This window comes from Drosophila takahashii, chromosome 2R (genome assembly GCF_030179915.1).
Source record: "Drosophila takahashii strain IR98-3 E-12201 chromosome 2R, DtakHiC1v2, whole genome shotgun sequence".
Lineage (NCBI taxonomy): Eukaryota > Metazoa > Arthropoda > Insecta > Diptera > Drosophilidae > Drosophila > Drosophila takahashii.
Window position 1 is genome coordinate 7,667,125 of NC_091679.1, and position 21,190 is coordinate 7,688,314.

General features: G+C 33.1%; 1 protein-coding gene and 1 long non-coding RNA gene across 15 annotated transcripts in view; one reads left to right on the forward strand and one right to left on the reverse strand.

Annotated features, from left to right (window-relative positions):
* The first annotated feature begins 2,541 nt into the window (after positions 1-2,541).
* The window catches only part of Nipped-A (Transcription-associated protein Nipped-A), a 520,496-nt gene continuing 501,847 nt past the window's right edge, over positions 2,542-21,190 (forward strand). For 4 of the 12 annotated variants that reach the window (XM_070213827.1, XM_070213829.1, XM_070213828.1 and 1 more), the window contains exon 1: positions 2,545-2,878. In XM_070213827.1, the coding sequence (XP_070069928.1) occupies positions 2,642-2,878 (237 nt within the window). In that variant the 5' untranslated portion in view covers positions 2,545-2,641. Of the gene's footprint in view, positions 2,879-21,190 lie in introns of all 12 variants that reach the window. The other 8 variants (XR_011418193.1, XM_070213840.1, XM_070213830.1 and 5 more) reach the window with 7 other exon arrangements.
* Positions 4,544-5,651, reverse strand: LOC138912634 (uncharacterized). Of its 3 annotated transcripts, XR_011418195.1 has the most exons (4): positions 5,532-5,651; positions 5,402-5,476; positions 4,812-5,347; positions 4,544-4,757 (listed from the first exon to the last, which is right to left on the reverse strand). It is a non-coding gene; the product is annotated as an uncharacterized lncRNA (long non-coding RNA). The 3 variants fall into 3 exon arrangements; XR_011418196.1 differs by lacking the exon at positions 4,812-5,347; XR_011418194.1 differs by lacking the exon at positions 4,544-4,757 and having other exon boundaries at positions 4,772-5,347.

Here is a 21,190-nt window from a genome sequence, read left to right on the forward strand (position 1 = left end):
AAACGATTAAAATTGGTTTAACCGAAAAATCAATTACACTTAACTGGTCAAATTCCAAAAAGCAAGTGGCAACGAAAAAACCGCGCGCGTTCTTGCTGTCTCTTTTGTTCTTCTCATTTGTTTTTTTCAAAAGTACCGTTTCAAAAGATTATTATTTCATATTTTACATTCCAATGGATGCATTCCGGATGCATTCCGGATGCATTCCGATAGATGCTATAATTGCATCGATTGAAAAAAAAACGACCGATCGGCAAGCGTTCGGGTTTCGGCAAGTGTTCGGCTGCGACATAAGAGAAGGTACGATTGAACGGTCCGCACCCTTTTTGCCTTCCAAAAGAACCTATAGGGGAGTGATGACTTGGGTTGCATCTAGAATGCATTCTGGATGCTGTCCAACATTGTATCGCATTTTTACTGTGGACAAAGATGCGAGCCGGATGCATTCCGAAAACCGACCACTCCAAAACTTCCGACTGGGATGCTTTGATTTGTACAATACATGTACAATACAATACATACACACAATGTGTGTTTATGCTAGGGATGCCGAAATATTTAAAAATATCGTATCGATGATATTTTTTATTGAAACAAAAAATCAAAATGATATTTGATATATAAAAAAATATATCCATATATCAGATATTTTTGATATTTTTATTTTATTATTATTTTTTTAATTTTAAGCTGCATAAGGCGGAGCACCCGACTATAGCGTTCATCTTGTTTTTACTGCGTTTTCTTGGATTCTGAATGCTATGCACTTTAACTTGCCAAAAAATAAATTTTAACAGCGTTCATATTTCACTTGTGTATTTTTTCTTCTCCCGATGAAAAGTGAAACCACAAAATTATCAAAATAATGTGCAAAAAAAAATCGATGATATCTGATAACTATTAAAAAAAAATATCACGATAAAAATGTGTATTTTTTCGTAAAAAATATCGATATATTGATATTTTTATATATGTTCGACATCCCTAGTGCTTAAATACGAAATTCGTATTACGAATAAAATTATTCATTTCCTTTCAGCCAATGCAAAATTTGACGAGTTTAAAATTAATAATTACACAGGCCGACAAAATGTAAAATGGGTCGGTGTCCAGGCCTGCCACTATTTTATTTCGATAAATGAGGCTTTTCTAAGCATAAGTTGGCACTACGCCTATAGTACATCAGCTCTGGTATTTGCGGTATCTTTAATTTAAGAAAATTACAAATTTTCTTCGTCTTTTGGGATATGTCTTCACGAGTGGTCAACCAATTTTGGTAATCTTTTCGGAATTAAATAGTTACATGTCTTTTATATACGGTCGTTTTGAAAAATTCAATCAATCAGAACTACACGAGGAGGTGGGCGCATTCAAAATTTTAAAGTCACAGCAAAATTTAAAAATCTTCATTTGTGAACAGCGTTTAAAAATTAAATAAAAATATTTTCTTCTACAATGCATTTATGCTCCAAAGACACCTTATGTCCCGAATTTTTAGGACACTCATCAGGTTTTTGTGAATTGTTTTGGAATTTTTAAAATTATTTTTCTTACTTCCTTCACAGTGACGATTCACAAACAGTGCCCAAACCTGTCACAGAGCGAAGAGAGGAAAGAAGAGTACAAAAAGAACGATTGTCAACGGTGATAGGGGAGAAGAAAATTTTCGTGACGGTCATGAATTGGTTTTACTCTGTCCCCGAAAATGCATAACGCGCCTAAAGAAGTTTCACTTCAGAAAAATATCATTACGAATTTGTAAGGTACAATGGCTTATAGAAATAATGGGGTATTTAAAAAAAATGTTGGAATGTTAATTAATAGGGATGTCGAAAATATATCAAAATATCAATTTATCGATATTTTTTACGAAAAAATAAATATTTTTATCGTGATATTTTTTTTTAATAATTATCAGATATCATCGATTTTGTTTTGCACATTATTTTGATAATTTTGTGGTTTCACTTTTCATCGGGAGAAGAAAAAATACACAAGTGAAATATGAGCGCAGTTAAAATTTATTTTTTGGCAAGTTAAAATGCATAGCATTCAGAATCCAAGAAAACGCAGTAAAAACAAGATGAACGCTATAGTCGGGTGCTCCGCATTATGCAGCTTAAAATTAAAAAAAATAATAATAAAACAAAAATATCAAAAATATCTGATATATCAAATATCATTTTGATTTTTTTGTTTCAATAAAAATATCATCGATACGATATTTTTAAATATTTCGGCATCAATATTAATTAATGTAAAAAATACAGGTCATATGCTCCATAGTGCAATGTTGAGATGAGCAACTGCTATTCAAATAAGCTGTTATCGGATGTGGATGGTGCACTGTGGGAACACGAGTTTCACATTTGTCAAAAATTCCAACCGTTTCACGCGGATGGACTGTATGCAAAGAGGCTATAACCACATCCATTTAAAATCCGGACTATTGCACAGTCTTCGGCTGTGTGTGAAAATCATATTATGATCCTTTACGATACTAGAACGAAATTTTTGTGTTCCTATTTATAATTTCAATTCTAGGGAATGTACATATCTGGCAAATAATCAGCTTCCGTATTCTGCATTGTTTATGCCGGTTTACAAGTGGTTAAGAAGTCTTAAAAATTGATGTATAACAATGTCGGTAATAGAAAGTGTTCCGGTAAATACGTACCGAAATTATTTAAGTATTCTTAATGATTCTTCTACAAAGGAAGAACTTAAGCTTAAAGCTACACAAGAACTTAGTGAACACTTTGAAATAATAATGCAAAGCCCAGCATACCCGTCTTTTTTAGAAAACTCATTAAAAATTTTTATGCATATACTCCAGGACGGCGAGCCTCAGTTTGTTCAAGAAAATACTATGCAACACGTAAGTTCGGGGATGTCACAAAAATGTATTTTATCATTTGTACGAAAGTATACAGTGGCGGACAAAAGTATACATACGACCCCCTTTTTGGGAGATTTCCCACTCCTTTAGCTTTTACATAAACAGAAACAACAACATACTAAGAAGGAACCATAATGCCCTCGACGAAGACCAAATTTCCTACTCCCGAGGCTTCAACTGACCCCCACACCATGACTTTCCCACCATAATCCCACCACAGAACTATTTTGGACCAAAAATCACTTCGGGGGGAGTGTCATTATGTGGGGATCAGTTGAAGGCTCGGGAGTAGGAAATTTGGTCTTCGTCATATAAGACCATATTAGAACACATTTTGAAAACATCTGGGTACAAATAATGCCTTAAAACGAGCTGGACCTTCCAACAGGATAACGATCCTAGGCATACGCCGCATATCGTGAAGGATTGGCTGCTGAATTATGCTCCTTGTCAATTATTTTCACCACCACTAAGCCGGTACATAAGAATTATAGACCAGGATTGGGAAATTTTGAAGCAAAAATTTCGAAAGTTCTATGTAAAAAATCGTATGTAGACTTTTGTCAGTGCCATTTTTAGGTTTTTTGTTTATAGCTCTTTAAGTTTTTGTTGTATAAGAATGAAATTTTGGTTTTTGGGTAATAATAACATTTAAAACAATATGGCATCATTACTTTTTCTGTAAAAGCTAAAGGAGTGGGAAAACTCCCAAAAAGGGGGTCGTATGTAGACTTTTGTCCGCCACTGTACATACAGTGGCTTATTTCGTGCAGAGGTAAACTTAAAATCCAAACTCGTATAGCTAACAAACTATACGTTAATTTACCAAAATTTAAATGCAGTTATGTTAGGTAGTATTCTGACCCTTATTAACCGACCTCTTTTTTTTTAGATTCCATAGAATAACACTTAAAATTAAAAAAAACTAAAATCATTGACTTTTTTAATCTCACAGCTTATTTCGTGCAATACTTTAAAATTATTATTATTTGTAAATTATGGCTAAAAATGTGTTTTTTTCATAGCTCGCAAATAACTGTTGACCGATTCGTGCGGTCCCCAAATAACTGTTTTTTTCTGAGACTTTGAGCAAACAATCAGAGAGCAACCGATTGAATTGTTCGTACAGAAATTTTGCTCGCACTCAGCCGACGAGCAGTTTTTTCGGCTTTCTTTTGCTCAGCTCGCTTACAGACCGATTGCTCCTGAACGACGTTTCAAAAAGTCTTTTGCGCATGTGTTAACGTTAACGTCCCTGTAGTTCGCCGGGACTGGTCCCGAACTAGCGAAATCGCCATACACCGGGGGCTTGGGACTAACTCCCGCTCATACCACCCGCAATGTAAATTTCTATCCACTTTTACCACGGCATGTCCTAGGCGGTGGTCATATGGCGAAGTTCTGCATTACCTTTCGCCACAAAAGGGACCGATAGGTGGTCCCATATTATACCCCTTTTCGCCACAAAAGGGGCCACCTATCGGACCATCTATCGGACCACCTATCGGTCCCTTTTGTGGCGAAAAGGGGTATTAAATGGGACCACCTATCGGTCCCTTTTGTGGCGAAAAGGGGTATGAAATGGGGTTGGTGTTTTCAATACCAAAAAAGCTGAATGCTATGAAACTTCCCAAGAAAAAATACTTTTTGTTAAATTAATTTATTGTATTATAAGTAGACAATTTTTCTATTTTTTTAATTTATATTTATTGAACAAATTCCTCTGCTGACACGTTTTTGTTGAGTTCCTCATTGTTGTTATTATTTGATTTGGATTTATTTTTAAAAAATCGTTTCTTTTGCAATTGAATTGCCTTGGGAATCAATATTTCTGCATTACCAGATTCTGAAACAATATCTAAAAAGAAATAAGATTTTAGTGTTTTAAAATAAAATGAGAACAGAAACTAACTTCGGCAAGCCAAAGTTTTAATACCCTTGCAGCTTTCAGGAATAAAATTGTGACTAGAAAAGCATAAATATAAAATAAGAATAACCAACAGTTAAATGTAGACTTATTTCACGCTTTTGAAACTTGAACCGACAGACAGACGGACATGGTTAAATGGATTTACTTTATAGGTTTGAAAAGGTCTCCTTTACTGCGTAACAAACTTCTGGACTAAATTATAATTCCCTCTGCATGGGTTTAAATATATATTTTTAGATTTTGTTATACAAGCCTATTTACATCAAACCATGTTTTAAAAGTGAAAAGCAGAAAAAGACAGAAAGAAATAGGATTAAAGACAGATGGCATTCTAAGTAAATAGATTGAAATTGAATCAAGAAACTAAGTGTATTATAAAAAATACAGTTATAAAAATAACGGCTTTTTTTTCCAGAAAAGCCTTTAACATTAAATCCCACAACAAACTCATCCGTGAGAACCCTCCGCAAGTTTTTTAAACCCCCTTCTGGCAGCAACAACGATCTCATGGCTTTAATCTAAAAAGGAAGAAAATGTCCCTAAAATATTTATATCAAAGAAAAAAGACTTACGTGGGAGTCCTTTGCACTACTATTTCTCCTTCTCCTCTTTAACAAATCGACGAATGTGCCTGTTGCTGTTCATGGCTGAATATCACACATTATTAGGTATTTCACTTGCACAACTCATGGTGTTACTCACCTGTTGACGACACTTCAGATCACAACAAAATATAACACTTTAAATGTACAATAAGACAAATTAAATACAATGTTTACAAAATTTGGCGCAAACGTTGGGTTAGTGATGGTAGCGGGATTGGGTAGTTATGGCAATCCGTTACGTTTAATATTGCGATTACTACCGATATCGTATAATCGATGGCAATAAAAACATTCGCTAATATTATTTTTGTTTAGTTCTATGTATATAAAATTAGGTACTTATATATTTATTTTACATATCTAAGCACCAATAAAGTCCGCTTGTTATGGAAGGAAAGAAAACGTTTTGCTACTGAACCACCGCTATTGTTAAAAATATTGCTGCAGCTAAATTGCTCATTATTAAATATAAATAATATAAAAAGAAATAAAATTCTATCATTTATTATTTTATTTTATCTCATTATTAAGTTTTTATTTGATTATTTTAACTTTTTTTAAATTTGTTTTTTATATAAACAAAATAAAGTTGTATTCGTTATTAAAATCATTATAAACTTGTCAAAAATTTCATTTTACAATTTTTTTAACTCATATAGAAGTGTTCACATAGAAGTGTTCACTCTCCGATAACTCTTTTGCTCTTGTAAAAAATACACACGCCACTTATTGACCCTTAAGGGACCACTGGGTGGTCGATCCCTTTTCTACCCCGAAAGTGCCACCGGCCCCCTTGAGAACTACAGGGGTGCTTGGGCGATATTGCTCTCCCTTTCACTCGCACGTACTTTCAAAGGGAATACATTGTATAGTTGTATTAGTGAAAAGACTTTTTGCGATGACTTTTTCAGTCAATCGGTCTTTTAATAAGTCTCCCTGTGCGAGCGACATTCGTATCTCTCATTGAACGAGGTTCGTAACAGAGCGTCTCACGAACAGCTCAACGTAAAAGGCTCAACCGAAAACCAAAACGAAAGGAAACGAAGTGTGCTGCGCAGAGAGAGAAAGAGGGGCATGCTATTTTTCGGTTGTTCTCGGGAGTAGAGCGTAAGGAAAAAAACGGTTAACAGTTATTTGCGTGCTTTGGTTTTTTTTTTTATTTCTACATTAAAGCGCCTATTATTAACAATTTTTTTTGGAATTTTAATTATGTCAAATACACTAAAAAAAAAGTTACATGCAAAAAAAAATAATAAAATCAATTAAAATGCTTAAATGTATATTTTCGTATTAAAAATGTCGAAAAATGTATACCAAATTTGCAGAATTTATTGAGCAAGGACCCAGTTCTCAACTATCCATGATCAAACGCTTCTTACGATGGAATTAAGTGGTACCAATAGGCCCAAAATGCATCCTGTACAATAGTATCTGAAACGGAACAGACTTAAAATTATTAAAAATGTATAGTAAATTTAACAACATGTATATTTTTTTTTTAGTGTATTTGACATAATTAAAATTCCAAAAAAAAAAATGTTAATAATAGGCGCTTCAATGTAGAAATAAAAAAAACACATTTTTAACCATAATTTACAAATAATAATAATTTTAAAGTTTAGCATGAAATAAGCTGTGACATTCAAAAGTCAATGATTTTAGTTTTTTAAATTTTAAGTGTTATTCTATGGAATCTAAAAATAAAGAAGTGGGTTAATAAGGGCCAGAATACTACCTAACTTAACTGCATTTAAATATTGGTAAATTATCGTATAGTTTGTTAGCTATACGAGTTTGATTTTTAAGTTTACCTCTGCACGAAATAAGCTGTGAGCCACTGTACATACGTAAGCCGGTTAGTTTTGGGTATTGATGTAATTAACAAGAAAGGAAGTTAACTTCGGCCAGCCGAAGTTTATATACCCTTGCAGATATGCCTACTTAAAATGTTGTTTTTACATTGTCAACAAGAAAGGAAGCTACCTTCGGCCAGCCGAAGCTTATATACCCTTGTAGATAAAATAATACTCACTCGGTGCAGTTCCAGGGATTCCAGATTCAGAGTTTCGATTTATTTCAATTTTGTTTTTAAGTAGTCAAGAATCAAAACGCCTACTTCCTACAAAGTTACAATGAATTTTCTTATATTTGTTTGGGAGCCTTAAGATATAGTGGTCCGATCCGGCTGGCTCCGACATATGTACTACCTGCAATAGAAAGAAGACCTTCGGGAAAGTTTCATCGCGATAGCTTTAAAACTGAGAGACTAGTTCGCATAGAAACGGACAGACGGACAGACGGACAGACGGACAGACGGACATGGCTAGATAGACTCGGCTATTGGTGCTGATCAAGAATATATATACTTTATGTGGTCGGAAACGTCTCCTTCACTGCGTTGCAAACATCTGACTGAAATTATAATACCCTCTACAAGGGTATAAAAATCAAAACGCCTACATTCTACAAAGAGACAATGGTTTTTCTATTATTTTTTTTGATTATTCCTATGGGAGATATAGTGGTCCGATCCGGCTTAATTTATTTAATTGTTTAAATGAGTTCCTATAAAAAAAATGTAGAATTTTTTGAATTTAAATAGTTTTAATGAACACTTCCGCACCACCATTGACTTAATGTTCCAGGTTTTAGTAGTGCACTGCGCCGCAGGCGAAAAATCGCGAAAAATCGGAAAAAATGATGCAGGACTTTTCGTTGGACATTCCTTTAGGGGAATTGCCAAAAATAGCATCACATTTTGCCGATTTTACCGCCCAAAACGGAAGAAAACTGCGTCAAAAATGCCATCACCATACAAATCACCTACAAAAGTTTTTTGGAAAAATCCTTAAAAAGTATAATTAAAAATGTCCTTAGACGGTCAATTCCGGGGCAGGCACCACGAAAAATTAGTACAATAACTTAAGCCGTTTTCAAGATATAGCTATAAGTCAAATAATTGTTTGCATTTTGCAAACAATTAATTGACAGCCGAATATTTGCAATTTTTAAGTTTTTCTTGTTTTTTTGGGTGTTTAAGGATGAAAAATGAAAATGTTTTGATGCAATCGGAAAGATAATAGTTTAAAAAACAACATTTCAAAAGAAAAAAATTAAAAAATGTAGTATTTGCTTGTACATTTCCCATCTAAAAACGAATTTCTATGCCATTTTGCCTTTTGCAAACAATTACTTGACAAACTGTATGTTACTACCTGCAATAGAAAAAAGATTTTTTGGAAGGTTTTATCGCGATAGCTTTAAAACTGAGGGACTAGTTCGCATAGAAACGGACAGACGGACATGGCTAGATGCTCTCGGCTATGCTGATCAAGAATATATATACTTTATGTGGTCGGAAACGTCTCCTTCACTGCGTTGCAAACATCTGATTGAAATTATAATACCCTCTGCAAGGGTATAAAAACAATAGCCATAATAACGGATTTTTGACCTCCGTTTTGTGATTATAGGGACATATACACTTACTTCCATACGTTGGTTTACAGCTTACAGTGGTTCACAGCTTATTTCGACTAGTCTACACCAAAAACTTTAACAGCCCATAAAAACTAAATAAAACATGTTATCAAAATAATTTAAACGCAGAATACATCTATGATGATACACATTAGTGTATAAAAATGTTATAATTTTTTTTATATTTTACAAATATTTTTTATGAATTAATTATTAATATAAAAGGCAACAAAAAAATCGAATAAATTAACATAGGGGCCAATAACTTTTTTTTTTTAATTTGGCATGATTACCCTTTTGTTTACCAACAATTTGAAGTTAACTTTACATGGATGCAATGCCTTTTGTTGTTGTCGCCAAGTAAAAACTACTCCGGGCCTTTAAGGAGCTCTTTTTGCGTAGTTTTGTCTAAAACTATTGTGTTTTCGAGCATTTTTTCGTACTGTTGATTTCCAATTTTGTTTTGTGGTAATGTTAAGACTCCTTTGATTCATAATCTTAAGCCCTCGACAGCTCTGGATGAGCTTAAACGAAAAAATACGCATTTCCCATCGGTCATTTCTTTAGTTAAATCAAAAATTAATTTTTAATATTTCAAGATCCTTTAATTTTTAATTCATTTATCCTTTAGTATGTCAAGATACACTCAAATCTTAATCGAGGCGTAAAAACAATTTTTGTTTGCCGCATCAAGTTGAGACTGATGTACAATTCTCACAGCTTATTCAAACCACTATGTATTAAAGCATGCAAATAACTGTTGACCGGTTTTTGAAGTGAAACTTTTTTAGGCGCGTTATGGATTTTCGGGGACGTAGTAAAACCGATTCATGGATTCATGACCGTCACGAAAATCGTACATACCCTTTTCTTTTAACGCTACCCACTGGGAAAATTCCTCTGGAAAATAACATATTTTGAAGAGGTTTCTCCATAGAAGCGGAAGGGACAAAACCTCATTCACCCCTTACATTTCTTCCATCTCTGGTTTCAAAATACACGGGGGTGACACAAAAAGTAAGGGGGAAATGAGGTTTCTATCTGGATCTCTGGCAGAAGAATGCAGGACAAAATCCACTGGTTTTTCGACTTCCCGCATTATAGATTTTCCACACGTACCCAGTTATGGTTTTCCACCACTTGCAATATCTGCTTTTCTACACCCTCCCAGTTTTGGTTTTTCCAGACCCTCGCAGTTTTGGTTTTGCACTGCTTTGCAGTATCTGATTTTCCACAATAAAAATCATGTTTTTTGTAATATTTGTTTGTGTATTTATTAATAATATTTACAATCGAAGCATTGGAACTAAAAATTTGTAATGCCTGAAGCATTCCCGGGTTTTGCTTGGCCGAATGAAGTTCTTAGATATCCATTTCTTGTCTGTATTCTGAAAATATCAAAAATAATTTAGATATGAATGTAAGACCAGGAATAATAATAAGAGTAATTACCATTATTAGGTCTCCGCACAAAATTAAAGGATCTCTCCAGAAATTATGACTGGTTTGCCATGGCCGATCATTTACCCTCTGTTCAGTTGTTATAAGAGATTAACTTAGGTAAAGATATAGTTAACAAGAAAGGAAGCTAACTTCGGCCAGCCGAAGCTTATATACCCTTGCAGATAAAGTAATGCTCACTCGGTGCAGTTCCAGAGATTCCAGATTCAGCGTTTCTATTTATTTAAATTTTGTTTTTAAGTAGTCAAGAATCAAAACGCCTACTTCCTACAAAGTTACAATGAATTTTCTTATATTTGTTTGAATATTCCTATGGTAGCCTTAAGATATAGTGGTCCGATCCGGCTCGCTCCGACATATGTACTACCTGCAATAGAAAGTAGACTTTCGGGAAGGTTTCATCGCGATAGCTTTAAAACTGAGAGACTAGTTCGCATAGAAACGGACAGACGGACAGATGGACAGACGGACAGACGGACATGGCTAGATAGACTCGGCTATTGGTGCTGATCAAGAATATATATACTTTATGTGGTCGGAAACGTCTCCTTCACTGCGTTGCAAACATCTGACTGAAATTATAATACCCTCTACGAGGGTATAAAAACCGTTGGAGCGCACTTGCATGATATGTCGCAAGAAAGGTTGTTGTTATATCGATGTGTCGATAATAATATCGATATCACTCGATGTTGTAGTGATGGTACGAGCAAAACACGAGAACGGAATTACATTTTTAAAAACACGAAATTAAAATAATAAAGTCTAAATGAAAAGTATAAGCTAAATATAAAAGTTGGATCGAGCATTTTAGTTGTCGTGGTTAAAAATAAAGGTAACAAAACAAAATAAAATTCAAAGTATAAAAAGGTAACAAAACAAAATAAAATTCAAACTATAAAAAAAAAATAATGATAAAAAAGGCATTTCTAATGTCGCCAGTAAAAATTTTTTTTTTCTCAAAAATCGCCGCTTTTAACGAAAACTATTAGTTTTACAGAAAAAATGTATGTAACATAAATTATTCATTTTTTTAATACCTTTCATTTCTCCTTACCTAACTTGTTGATTAAGTTAATATAATCGAATATATTTGCGAAAAACAGTTTTTACCGTTATTTTCCATGATACCGGTTTTTGCGACAACTTTGACTATATTTCCCGTAATCAGGACCCAAAAACACGTCAATATGGAAAGTTTTAAAAAAAATTGGGCGTAGGAGCTAAACGGAAGTTTATCCAAAATAACTGTTATTTGTTGATTTTTATGTATAACAGTTATTTCCTTGACATTTAAAAAAAAATTAAATAATTGAAAAAACATGCTCACCGAGTTTTATATAACTTACTAGAAATCTTTAAAAAAAAAAGCCAACCGTGCATATTGCATAACTATATTTTTTTTTAATTTGTTTTACTCACAAAATCGCCATAAATTAAGTTTGAGTTTTATTTTGGTTGTTTATCAACTTTTATTATAAAACTCAAAAAATAACAGTTATTCTTTGAGTTTTACTTTACGAATCCGAAAATAACTGTTAAAAAGTGATTTTTAACATAAAACTCATAACAGTTAGGGTCCCTGGCAGTATCTGATTTCCCACAATAAAAAAACATTTTTTCATGTAATATGTGTATTTATTAATAATATTTACAATTGAAGCAGTGGAATTAAAAATTGATAAAACCTAAAGCATTCCCGGTTTTCGCTGGGCCGATTGCAGGTCTTAGCTATCCATTTTTTGAAAGCCGGTCTTCTGAAAATATCAAAAATAATTAGATATTATAATAATTATAATATACAGGGGTGATCAAAAGAATTTTCACAAATGTTAATGTTAACTGTACTTATAATTTGAACCAGTGTTTACAAAACTGTCTGAATTTTCATTTAGCCTGCTTTTGCTGCTGCTTCTGAAAAAGTCGGCAGTCGCAGTCGAAGCAAAAGCAAAATCCGAGCACTAACGACTGTCGCACATTGGCGCCTTTTGACTTTTTTTTGGTAATAAATCATAACTTTTGAACCAGTGAAGATAATTGAATGATGTAAACGGCAAATGATAGATAATTGATCCACCTTTCAAATTATTGCTTGAGACGAAGTGGGCGTGGCAGAGGCGTACTTACAAATCGGCAAAGTCAGAATTTAAAAACATATCCATTTTTTTCCGACAAAAAAAACTTTTTTTAAAAAGTTTTTGTTTTTTTTTTAGTTTGTTTTTTTATGTTGTAATTTAAAAAAAAAAAAAAATTGGGGTTAAAAAATTTTTTTTTTTTTTTTTAAATTTTTTTTTTTTTATTTTATTTTTTTATTTTTTATTTTTTAAAAACTAAAAAAACAAAAAAAAAAAAAGTTGAAGTTTTTTTTTAAAAATAAAAATTTTTATATTTCATGTTTTTTGAAATAATGGTCACAATTTGGTAAACTTGGTAAATCCAATAGACTTAACATTTCTGGACTATAATTACTAGATTCTAACTCTGTGACAAGGTTGAGATTCCATGACCCTAGAATACAGTTTGGATTCGCACATACTAAATTCAATGCTTAGGCAGCGTAAGTTGTTTTGAGCTGGCAAAAGTGGCTATTTTCGTTTCTGAATAACTTTTAAACGTGATTTTTTACAGTAACATGATATATACCAAAATTTAAGGAAGGGCTATATATACAAGGGCTATACAGTTTAAAGTTTTAAAGAAAATCGTATGAGCCGTTTTTGAGAAAAATAAAAAAAGCTAAACAAAAAAATTAAAACAAAAATTTGTTTTGTGCATATCTTTTTCAATATTACATTTACACAAACTACATATACGAGGAGCTTAAAGCTTTTTTAAAAACCTTTCAAGCGAGATACAGCACAAGTCTGTTGCTTCTGTAGTTTAGAAGTTACGGCCTTCCGTATTTTAGCTATTTATAGCTGTTTTCCCGCTAAACTAGCGAGTTTTTCCAAAAGTGGTAGAACTAAAATTTCTTATATCGAGCTGTTGAACATCATATAAAATTTTCAGGACTTTAAAACCATGTTTTGGACAAATCTTTCACAAGGTTGCGCCATATGCAATTTCTGGGACCATGACTTTTTTCCCTTTTTTGGCTCTTAAAACCGCGGACGCAGGCGGACGCAGCTACAACTTTCGTAATATCAAGAAGAAAGTCCAAATAGTATTAAATAGTTTTTTTTTTATTTTCCATCAAAGTTGAAAAATATGGAAAAAATGGGCGTTTCGCAAATAACGCATAACTAAGAGATGCGGATGGCAAACTGCAATATGTTTTACTTTTTTTTTACTCTTAACTAACACACCAATCCGTGGAAAAAAGAAGCAAAGCGATTCGATGCCTAGTTTTTAAGAAAAACCCCCCGGAAGTGCAAAAAATTACCTATAAACGGTGTGTTTTTTTTAAGTGAAAAATTGTTCAACTTTTACAAAAATTTGATTTCATTTGAAAAAGGGTTACATATTTGTAATAGTGGATCAATTACCTGTCGATTGGTATGGGTCGCAACTTTCTAGGACAAAGTCGAAAAAGTGATTTATTGCACGTTTTTTGGCCCAAGGCGCCACTGTGTGTCGAAGCAAAAGCAAGTCGTTGCTTTCTGATTTTTAGCTTCTGCTGTGCTGGTGCTTTCAGTCGGTAGCAACAGTCGAAGCAGCAGCTAGCAGTCGTTAGTGCTCGGATTTTGCTTTTGCTTCGACTGCGACTGCCGACTTTTTCAGAAGCAGCAGCAAAAGTAACAGGCAGTCGAAGCAAGAAAAATGAAAAATTATGTGACTTTTGCTACTTCGACTGCAGCATTTTAAACACTGGTTGCAAACATCTGACTGAAATTATAAAAATATATATAAATATAAAAATATATATAATATATTTTTGACTTTAAAAGAGTGCCCCCAACCAGAGTTTTTGAAATATTCTATGTAAGTTAGGTTCAGACAGTTTCTACATTATTTCTCAACAAAATAAATTTGGTTTCACAAAAATCAGATCTACACAGCGACCTGTAGACGATCCGCAGCTGGCCTACTTTTTATAAAAAAAGCCCGACAAAAAAATTTACACGACCGCCATTTTAAAAGATACAAAAAAAATTAAAATTGGTTTAAATTATATAAGAACTATGTAATCAACATGCCAAGTTGCAAACTTCCAGCACAAACCCTTATTGTTAAAAAAAACATGAAAAACTTGACAAATTGGCAGTTCTAGGTTTCTAAGTAGCATCAATATCAGGCCACTTACGCGCTGTGTAATTTCTGTGGCACTACGATTATAATATTTTTTAACAAAAAAATCACCAACTTATAATATTCAAAAATATTCAAAAAATATTAATAATTGTTAATCAAATAAATTAAACTACAGCTGTGAAAAAAATAATAGCACCACTTACCCAAAAAAAATTTTAACTAGTCATCCTACTCACATTTTTTAACTTTTTTAACTTTTCAAAACGGGTTTTAAATAGTAAGACTAAACATAATTTGAATATGAAAAAAAATGTTAGCTTTATAAAAGGTTTCTGGACTTATTTAAGAAAATCTATGCAAAACTGGAAAAACGTACGAAAAAAATAATAGCACCACTTCTCTAAAAATAGAATAAAAGGTAAAAAAATGACAAATGGGTAACTTAATCTTTAGTTGGCGGTAGCTAACAAGTAAATCTAAGTTTAAAGTGTAAATATCTTTTGCGATTTTTGGATATAATGACTTACTATCGATTAAACAAGTCAGGACCCTACCTATAAAGGAATTGGGGCCCAAAAGTCATGATATATTTTCAAATTTTGTTCGGAAATAATTTAAGACGTTTTAGATTAACTGTATAAACTGTCTTTAAAAAAAAAATTCGACGATTTTTGGTTGTGTTATGGTCAAGCGAGTACACAAGTCACTGTATATTGCTGACTGAGTACTTTCGAACTCTTTCTTTGCTATCCTGACCGTGATCCTGGCCGGATTTTATTGGTGAAGATTCATTTAAGAAGTATTTTGTATTCAGTTTAAGCTACGAATTACTACCGTATTACTATTTACATCATAGGATGATTTATGAACGATGTATTCATCCGTATTGATCTTACTTCAAGAAGGAAAAACAAGCCTATGTTAATACTAGCTCCATGCTCAATAAATGGATGTTTTGGTACCATGTTTTTGGTCAATTTAGGTGTTTAGAAGACACATGACTTATAAAAAGGATTTCTTCTTACCCAATTTAACTTTGCCTTCACACATTCTCATAAGTTTGCGGGCATTCATTTGTAAGTTTTTTTGACGAGCCCTATGCCCTTGTAAATGTGTTTCGCATTTCGGATAGGATTTTTTTTTAAGTGCATGTTTTATAAATTTGTTTATTGAAACATTATCCAACTATTAAAATATTCGCTTTTTGAAGGAAAAATGGGCCAGGACTCGGTTTTTCTGTGTTATTCTTCAAAGTTTATGCCATTCTTAATGAAGATGATCCAAAACCTAACCAATCCAACCGGTTTTCATGACCGTTTTCCATCCAATATGTTTCTTTTTTGAATATTTTTCTTTTCCGACTTGGAAAATTTTTCACATGGGCTTGTATTGCCAAATGGTAATCAATTTGATGTCTGGATATCAGGGGAAGTTAGTTTTAGTCAAATCTCATAAAATATATCCTTTATCACTATGGACGGCAGTACATGTAGTGACGAAGCGCACCAGGAGAGTGTGCGAAGGCGACTACTATTATATAGCCGCAAAATTGAAAATCTGCTGTGATAGTCCGATCGTAATGAGTAATACACCAATCGAAAGGTATTGCAAAAACTTAAAGGATTGCATACCAAGACTTTAAGAAAATCAATTGGCTTGGGAGAGAGAGCGGTAAAAGTGAAAATGTGAAAATTTCGAAATTTGGAGCTGTTGGGGCCGGTGGGGATAAATGCCCCCTCGCAATGTTTTAGTTGTATTCCTTTTGAAAATACCCGTCAAAGGGGGGTCATTTGTCGAAATCCGTTCAAAAGTTATAGCCAAAATAAGATTTTCTTCTTCTTCCCAAAATGAAATTTTAATTCTGTTTGTCAGTTTGTCCAAAAAACTTTTGTTCTACCACTTTTGGAAAAACTCGCTAGTTTAGCGGGAAAACAGCTATAAATAGCTTAAATTCGGAAGACCGTAACTTCTATACTACTAAAGATACAGACTTGTGCTGCATCTTGTTTGAAAGGTATTTTTAAATGCTATAAACGCCTTCTATTTGCCATTTGTGTAAATGTAATAATTAAAAAGATATGAACAAAAGACAATTTTTTAAAACTTTTTTTTTAGCTTTTTTTTATTTTTCTCAAAAACGGCTCTAACGATTTTCTTGAAAACTTTAAACTGTATAGCCCTTGAGATTCCTTAAATTTTGGTATATATTACTGTAAAAAGTCACGTTTAAAAGTTATTTTTATACGAAAATAGCCACTTTTGCCAGCTCGAACAACTAAAGCTTCCTGAGTATTGAATTTTGTGTGAGGGTATCCGAACTGTATTGTAGGGTCATGGAATCAGTAAATTTGCACTTAAGAGTTCCATATAGGAATCTTTTGTTCTACGACTTTTGGAAAAATGCCGCTACTTTAGCGGGAAAAAGCTAAAAATGACTAAATTTCGTTAGTTTGTAAGTTCTACACTACTAAAGGTACCGACATGTGCTATACCTCGTTTAAAAGGTATTTTGAAATACTTAAACGCCTTTTTAACTTAATTTGTTTAAATTCAATGGCTTACAAATTATGATTGACCAATTTAAATTTAAATGTATATATTAGCTCCTATGAGAGCAAATGTAAACAAACAAAAACTTCTGATATCAAATAAAAACACCTCTTAACGAGGTAAAAAACTAGTGACGATCGCACCTTCAACATACAAAAGTTCTGATATCAACATTTGTGACGAAAAATTATTACACTCCTCATTAAATAGACTTTCTAATATTTTTCATTCGGCACGCTGCAATAGAAAATGCCTGTGAAGGGAAAAAGGCTGGAATAGTCTGTTAGGGCGGGCCGAATGAGAAAATATTAGAAAGTCTATTTAATGAGGAGTGTAATAATTTTTCGTCACAAATGTTGATATCAGAACTTTTGTATGTTGAAGGTGCGATCGTCACTAGTGTTTTACCTCGTTAAGAGGTGTTTTTATTTGATACACAAGAATATTAGCGCATCGTAACGTTTTATTTAAAGAAAACGGAAGTGGTGCTATTATTTTTTTCGGCCTTTTTTTGACTTTTTTTCTTAAAATCTGAAAAAATTATATGTAGACAATATTTTCGATATCCGTATCAATTTTTCCAAATAGGTGGAATACTAATCAAGATAATAAAAAACACTTCTTATATAAAAATCCCCGCTTTCCACATATTTCTTTAATATTAAGAACCTGTGACGAAGTGGTGCTATTATTTTTTTCGCAACTGTATATAGGGGAGAGGTCTGTAGGTTGGTACACCTTTTGCTTTTAATCTGCCATTTCGACAATCACTTATGAAACTTCACGTATTTGGTACTGATCAAAAGGTTAGTCATTAGCTTAATAAAAAACAAAAAAAATATTTTTTTCCTTAGGGAAAACTGAAAAAATTTTTTTTCAAAAGTCCCAAAAAACGACCTTTTGAAAAAGAGGTCTGTAAGTTGGGGCACTTTTAAAAGTCAATAATACTCACACAAAAAGTACTCCAAGCTATAAGGAACTATTTATTTATGTTAATTTAATCAATTTTAGTTCGTCCCAAATCATTTCCCAACCATTTTTTTAAAAATTAGACCAAATAACAATTAAAATCAAAAGGCTCTTTGAACATTCACTTTTCCCCTAATATCAAGGAAAGGTACTAGGCAGAAAGCGACCTCTGTTGGCCTAAGGCCTTTTTGTATGAAAAACGGGTGTCTCAACTTACACGCTCAAAGTGTCTCAACTTACACAAAATGGGATGTTTCGGGAAAAAACTAATAACTTTTGTTCTGACTGTCACATTAAGCTGATTTTTTTAAAATTAGTTAACAGTTAATATACTAATGTTTTAAATCTCTTACCAAGTTAATTTAAGGACATTATTAATTTGAAATGGAATTTTGAAAAAAGTAGACAAAAACTTTTTTGGTGAAAAATGGTACACGACTCTCACAGCTTTAATCTGGCTAGAGCCTGGCTTATAATGTTTTCCCTAAAAAGGACTACAAAAAAAAATAAGAACAATTTTTTTAGTGGATAAGTTTTGAGAAAATTGAGTGTCTCAACTTACAGACCGTCTCAACCCACAGACCTCTCCCCTAACTATTATCATAATGTCTATAATCATAACATTAATTTATTATACTCAAAATTTTTACAAATAATAATAAGAATGAATGTGGGATTCAACAAGGTTATAGAGAAAAGCCACGGTAAGACGATTAAAATATTTCATCACATTTATCAAGGAATTATATTACATTACAAAAAAAGCTATTATTGTTTTCTGTGAAATAAAATAATTTGATCGTCAGATCGTGGCCTAAGCCACGGTAAGACGATTAAAATATTTGATCACATTTATCAAGGAATTACATTAAATTACAAAGAAAACTATTATTGTTTTTTACATTTTTAAACATTTTCTGTGAAATAAAATAAATTGATCGTCAGATCGTGGCTTAATCCATTTTTAAGTGTTGTTAAAAAATAAAAATTCGTGTTGGTAGTATTAATAACACGAAAAATGCATAATATACCTATAACATACGTAGCCTTTAATGATTACGGTCCCTGAAAAGTATTGTTTAAACGAAATATTTATTCGGCGGCAAAGTGTGACCCTACTTTGCATTTGAAATTTACACCAAATTTATCTGCATTTTGCATTTTGGTATTATCAAGTATATGATGCAGGGTCACATCATTTTTAAATTTGTTGGAAAAAGTGAAAATAGTTAATTATACCCGTTACTCGTAGAGTAAAAGGGTATATTGTATTCGTGCAAAAGTATGTAACAGCTAGAAGGAAGCGTTTTCGACCCCATAAAGTATATATATTCTTGATCAGGGTCACTAGCCGAGTCGATCTAGCCATATCCGTCTGTCCGTATGAACGCTGAGATATCGGAAACTACAAAAGGTAGAAGGTTAAGATTTTCCACACATATTCTTGGGCCTCCTACGCAGCGCAAGTTTATTGCAGCCGAGCGCCACGCCCCCTCTAACGCCCACAATCGCCCACTAACTATTTTAAAATGTGTCCTGCGCCCATTTCTTTAAAGATTTACTACTGTGTGTGTCGAAGAAATGCCGATAAACTGCTAATTGGGTGTATATACCGACCAAATTGCCGGATTAACTATGAGCAGTTTTTTAAATATTTTCCCAGACGTGTCATTAAATCATTCATACGTAATTATAACAGGAGATTTTAATAGCGACATTATAAGGGAGTCCCACCTTGCAGAAAACATGAAATCGCTGGGAATGAAGTTAGTAAATTCCGTATCCCCAACACATTTTACCAAAACTCGCAACTCGCTCCTAGACCTATTTTTTGTGTCTGACACAGACAGAATAGCTAAATATGACCAACTTATTGTCCCGTCCTTTTCAAAACATGACTTAATATTCTTGACTTATGCACTTGACCTACAATATTTTGACCATGCAATAGCTTTTAGGGATTTTAGAGGTATCAATTACGACCTTTTGGAACTTGTGCAATTGGAATAACATATATTCCCTTTCCGAAGTTGACGAACAAGTTAACCTATTACAACACAATATTTGTTATTTATATAACTGTCTTGTTCCTGCCCGTCAAAAAGTTATTCGTCCTTCTGAAAAACCATGGTCCAATAAAAACATAAAAGACACGATACTACAGCGTGACGAAGCGTACAATAAATGGAAGAGATACAGGACACCTCAAGCCTACGCGGTGTTTAAGGCATTGAGACAAAAAGTGACCAAACTTTCTCAAACCGCCAAGAAAAATTTCTATTCCCGTAAATTCAATAATGCTTCTACTACTCAGACATGGAAAATAATCAAAAACCTTGGAATATGCAAATCCAAACCACGAGCTGAGCAAGAAATAGATGTTAATGATCTTAATAAAAAGTTCTTAAACACCACAGTACCTGAAATCTCTGAAAATAAGTACCTGAACCCACAATTTGTACCTGGAATAGGCTGTGATATTAGGTTTAGGTTTCGTTGTGTTAACCAGAGTGATGTCCTACAAAGTATACGTAGAATTAAGAGTGACGCTACTGGGCTCGACAACATAAACCCAAAGTTTATAATAATATTGCTGCCAAAAATTCTCCCATACATAACGCATACTTTTAATAGTGCATTGACAGCCTCCACATTCCCGGATTGTTGGAAATCAGCTAAAATAATTCCAATTCCAAAATCAAACAATGATTATAGGCCCATCTCCATTTTACCCTATCTTTCAAAAGTCTATGAGAATTTAATGGCTGATCAGATTAATAAGTTTATGTCTGACAATGCAACGCTAAACAATTGTCAGTCAGGTTTTAGGAAAAACAGAAGCTGCACCTCAGCTATTTTAAAAATTGCAGATGATCTAAGGGAACAAATAGACGACAATAATATTACACTCTTAGTTTTACTGGACTATAGTAAAGCCTTCGATACTGTAAACCATAATGTCCTTTGTGCCAAGTTACGTAACATGTTCATGTTTTCTAAAGCTTCTGTTAAACTGGTGTCTTCGTACCTACAGAATCGTCGTCAATCCGTTGTACTGTCTAACGTCTCTTCTACGTTTGAAAATGTGAATCGTGGTGTACCCCA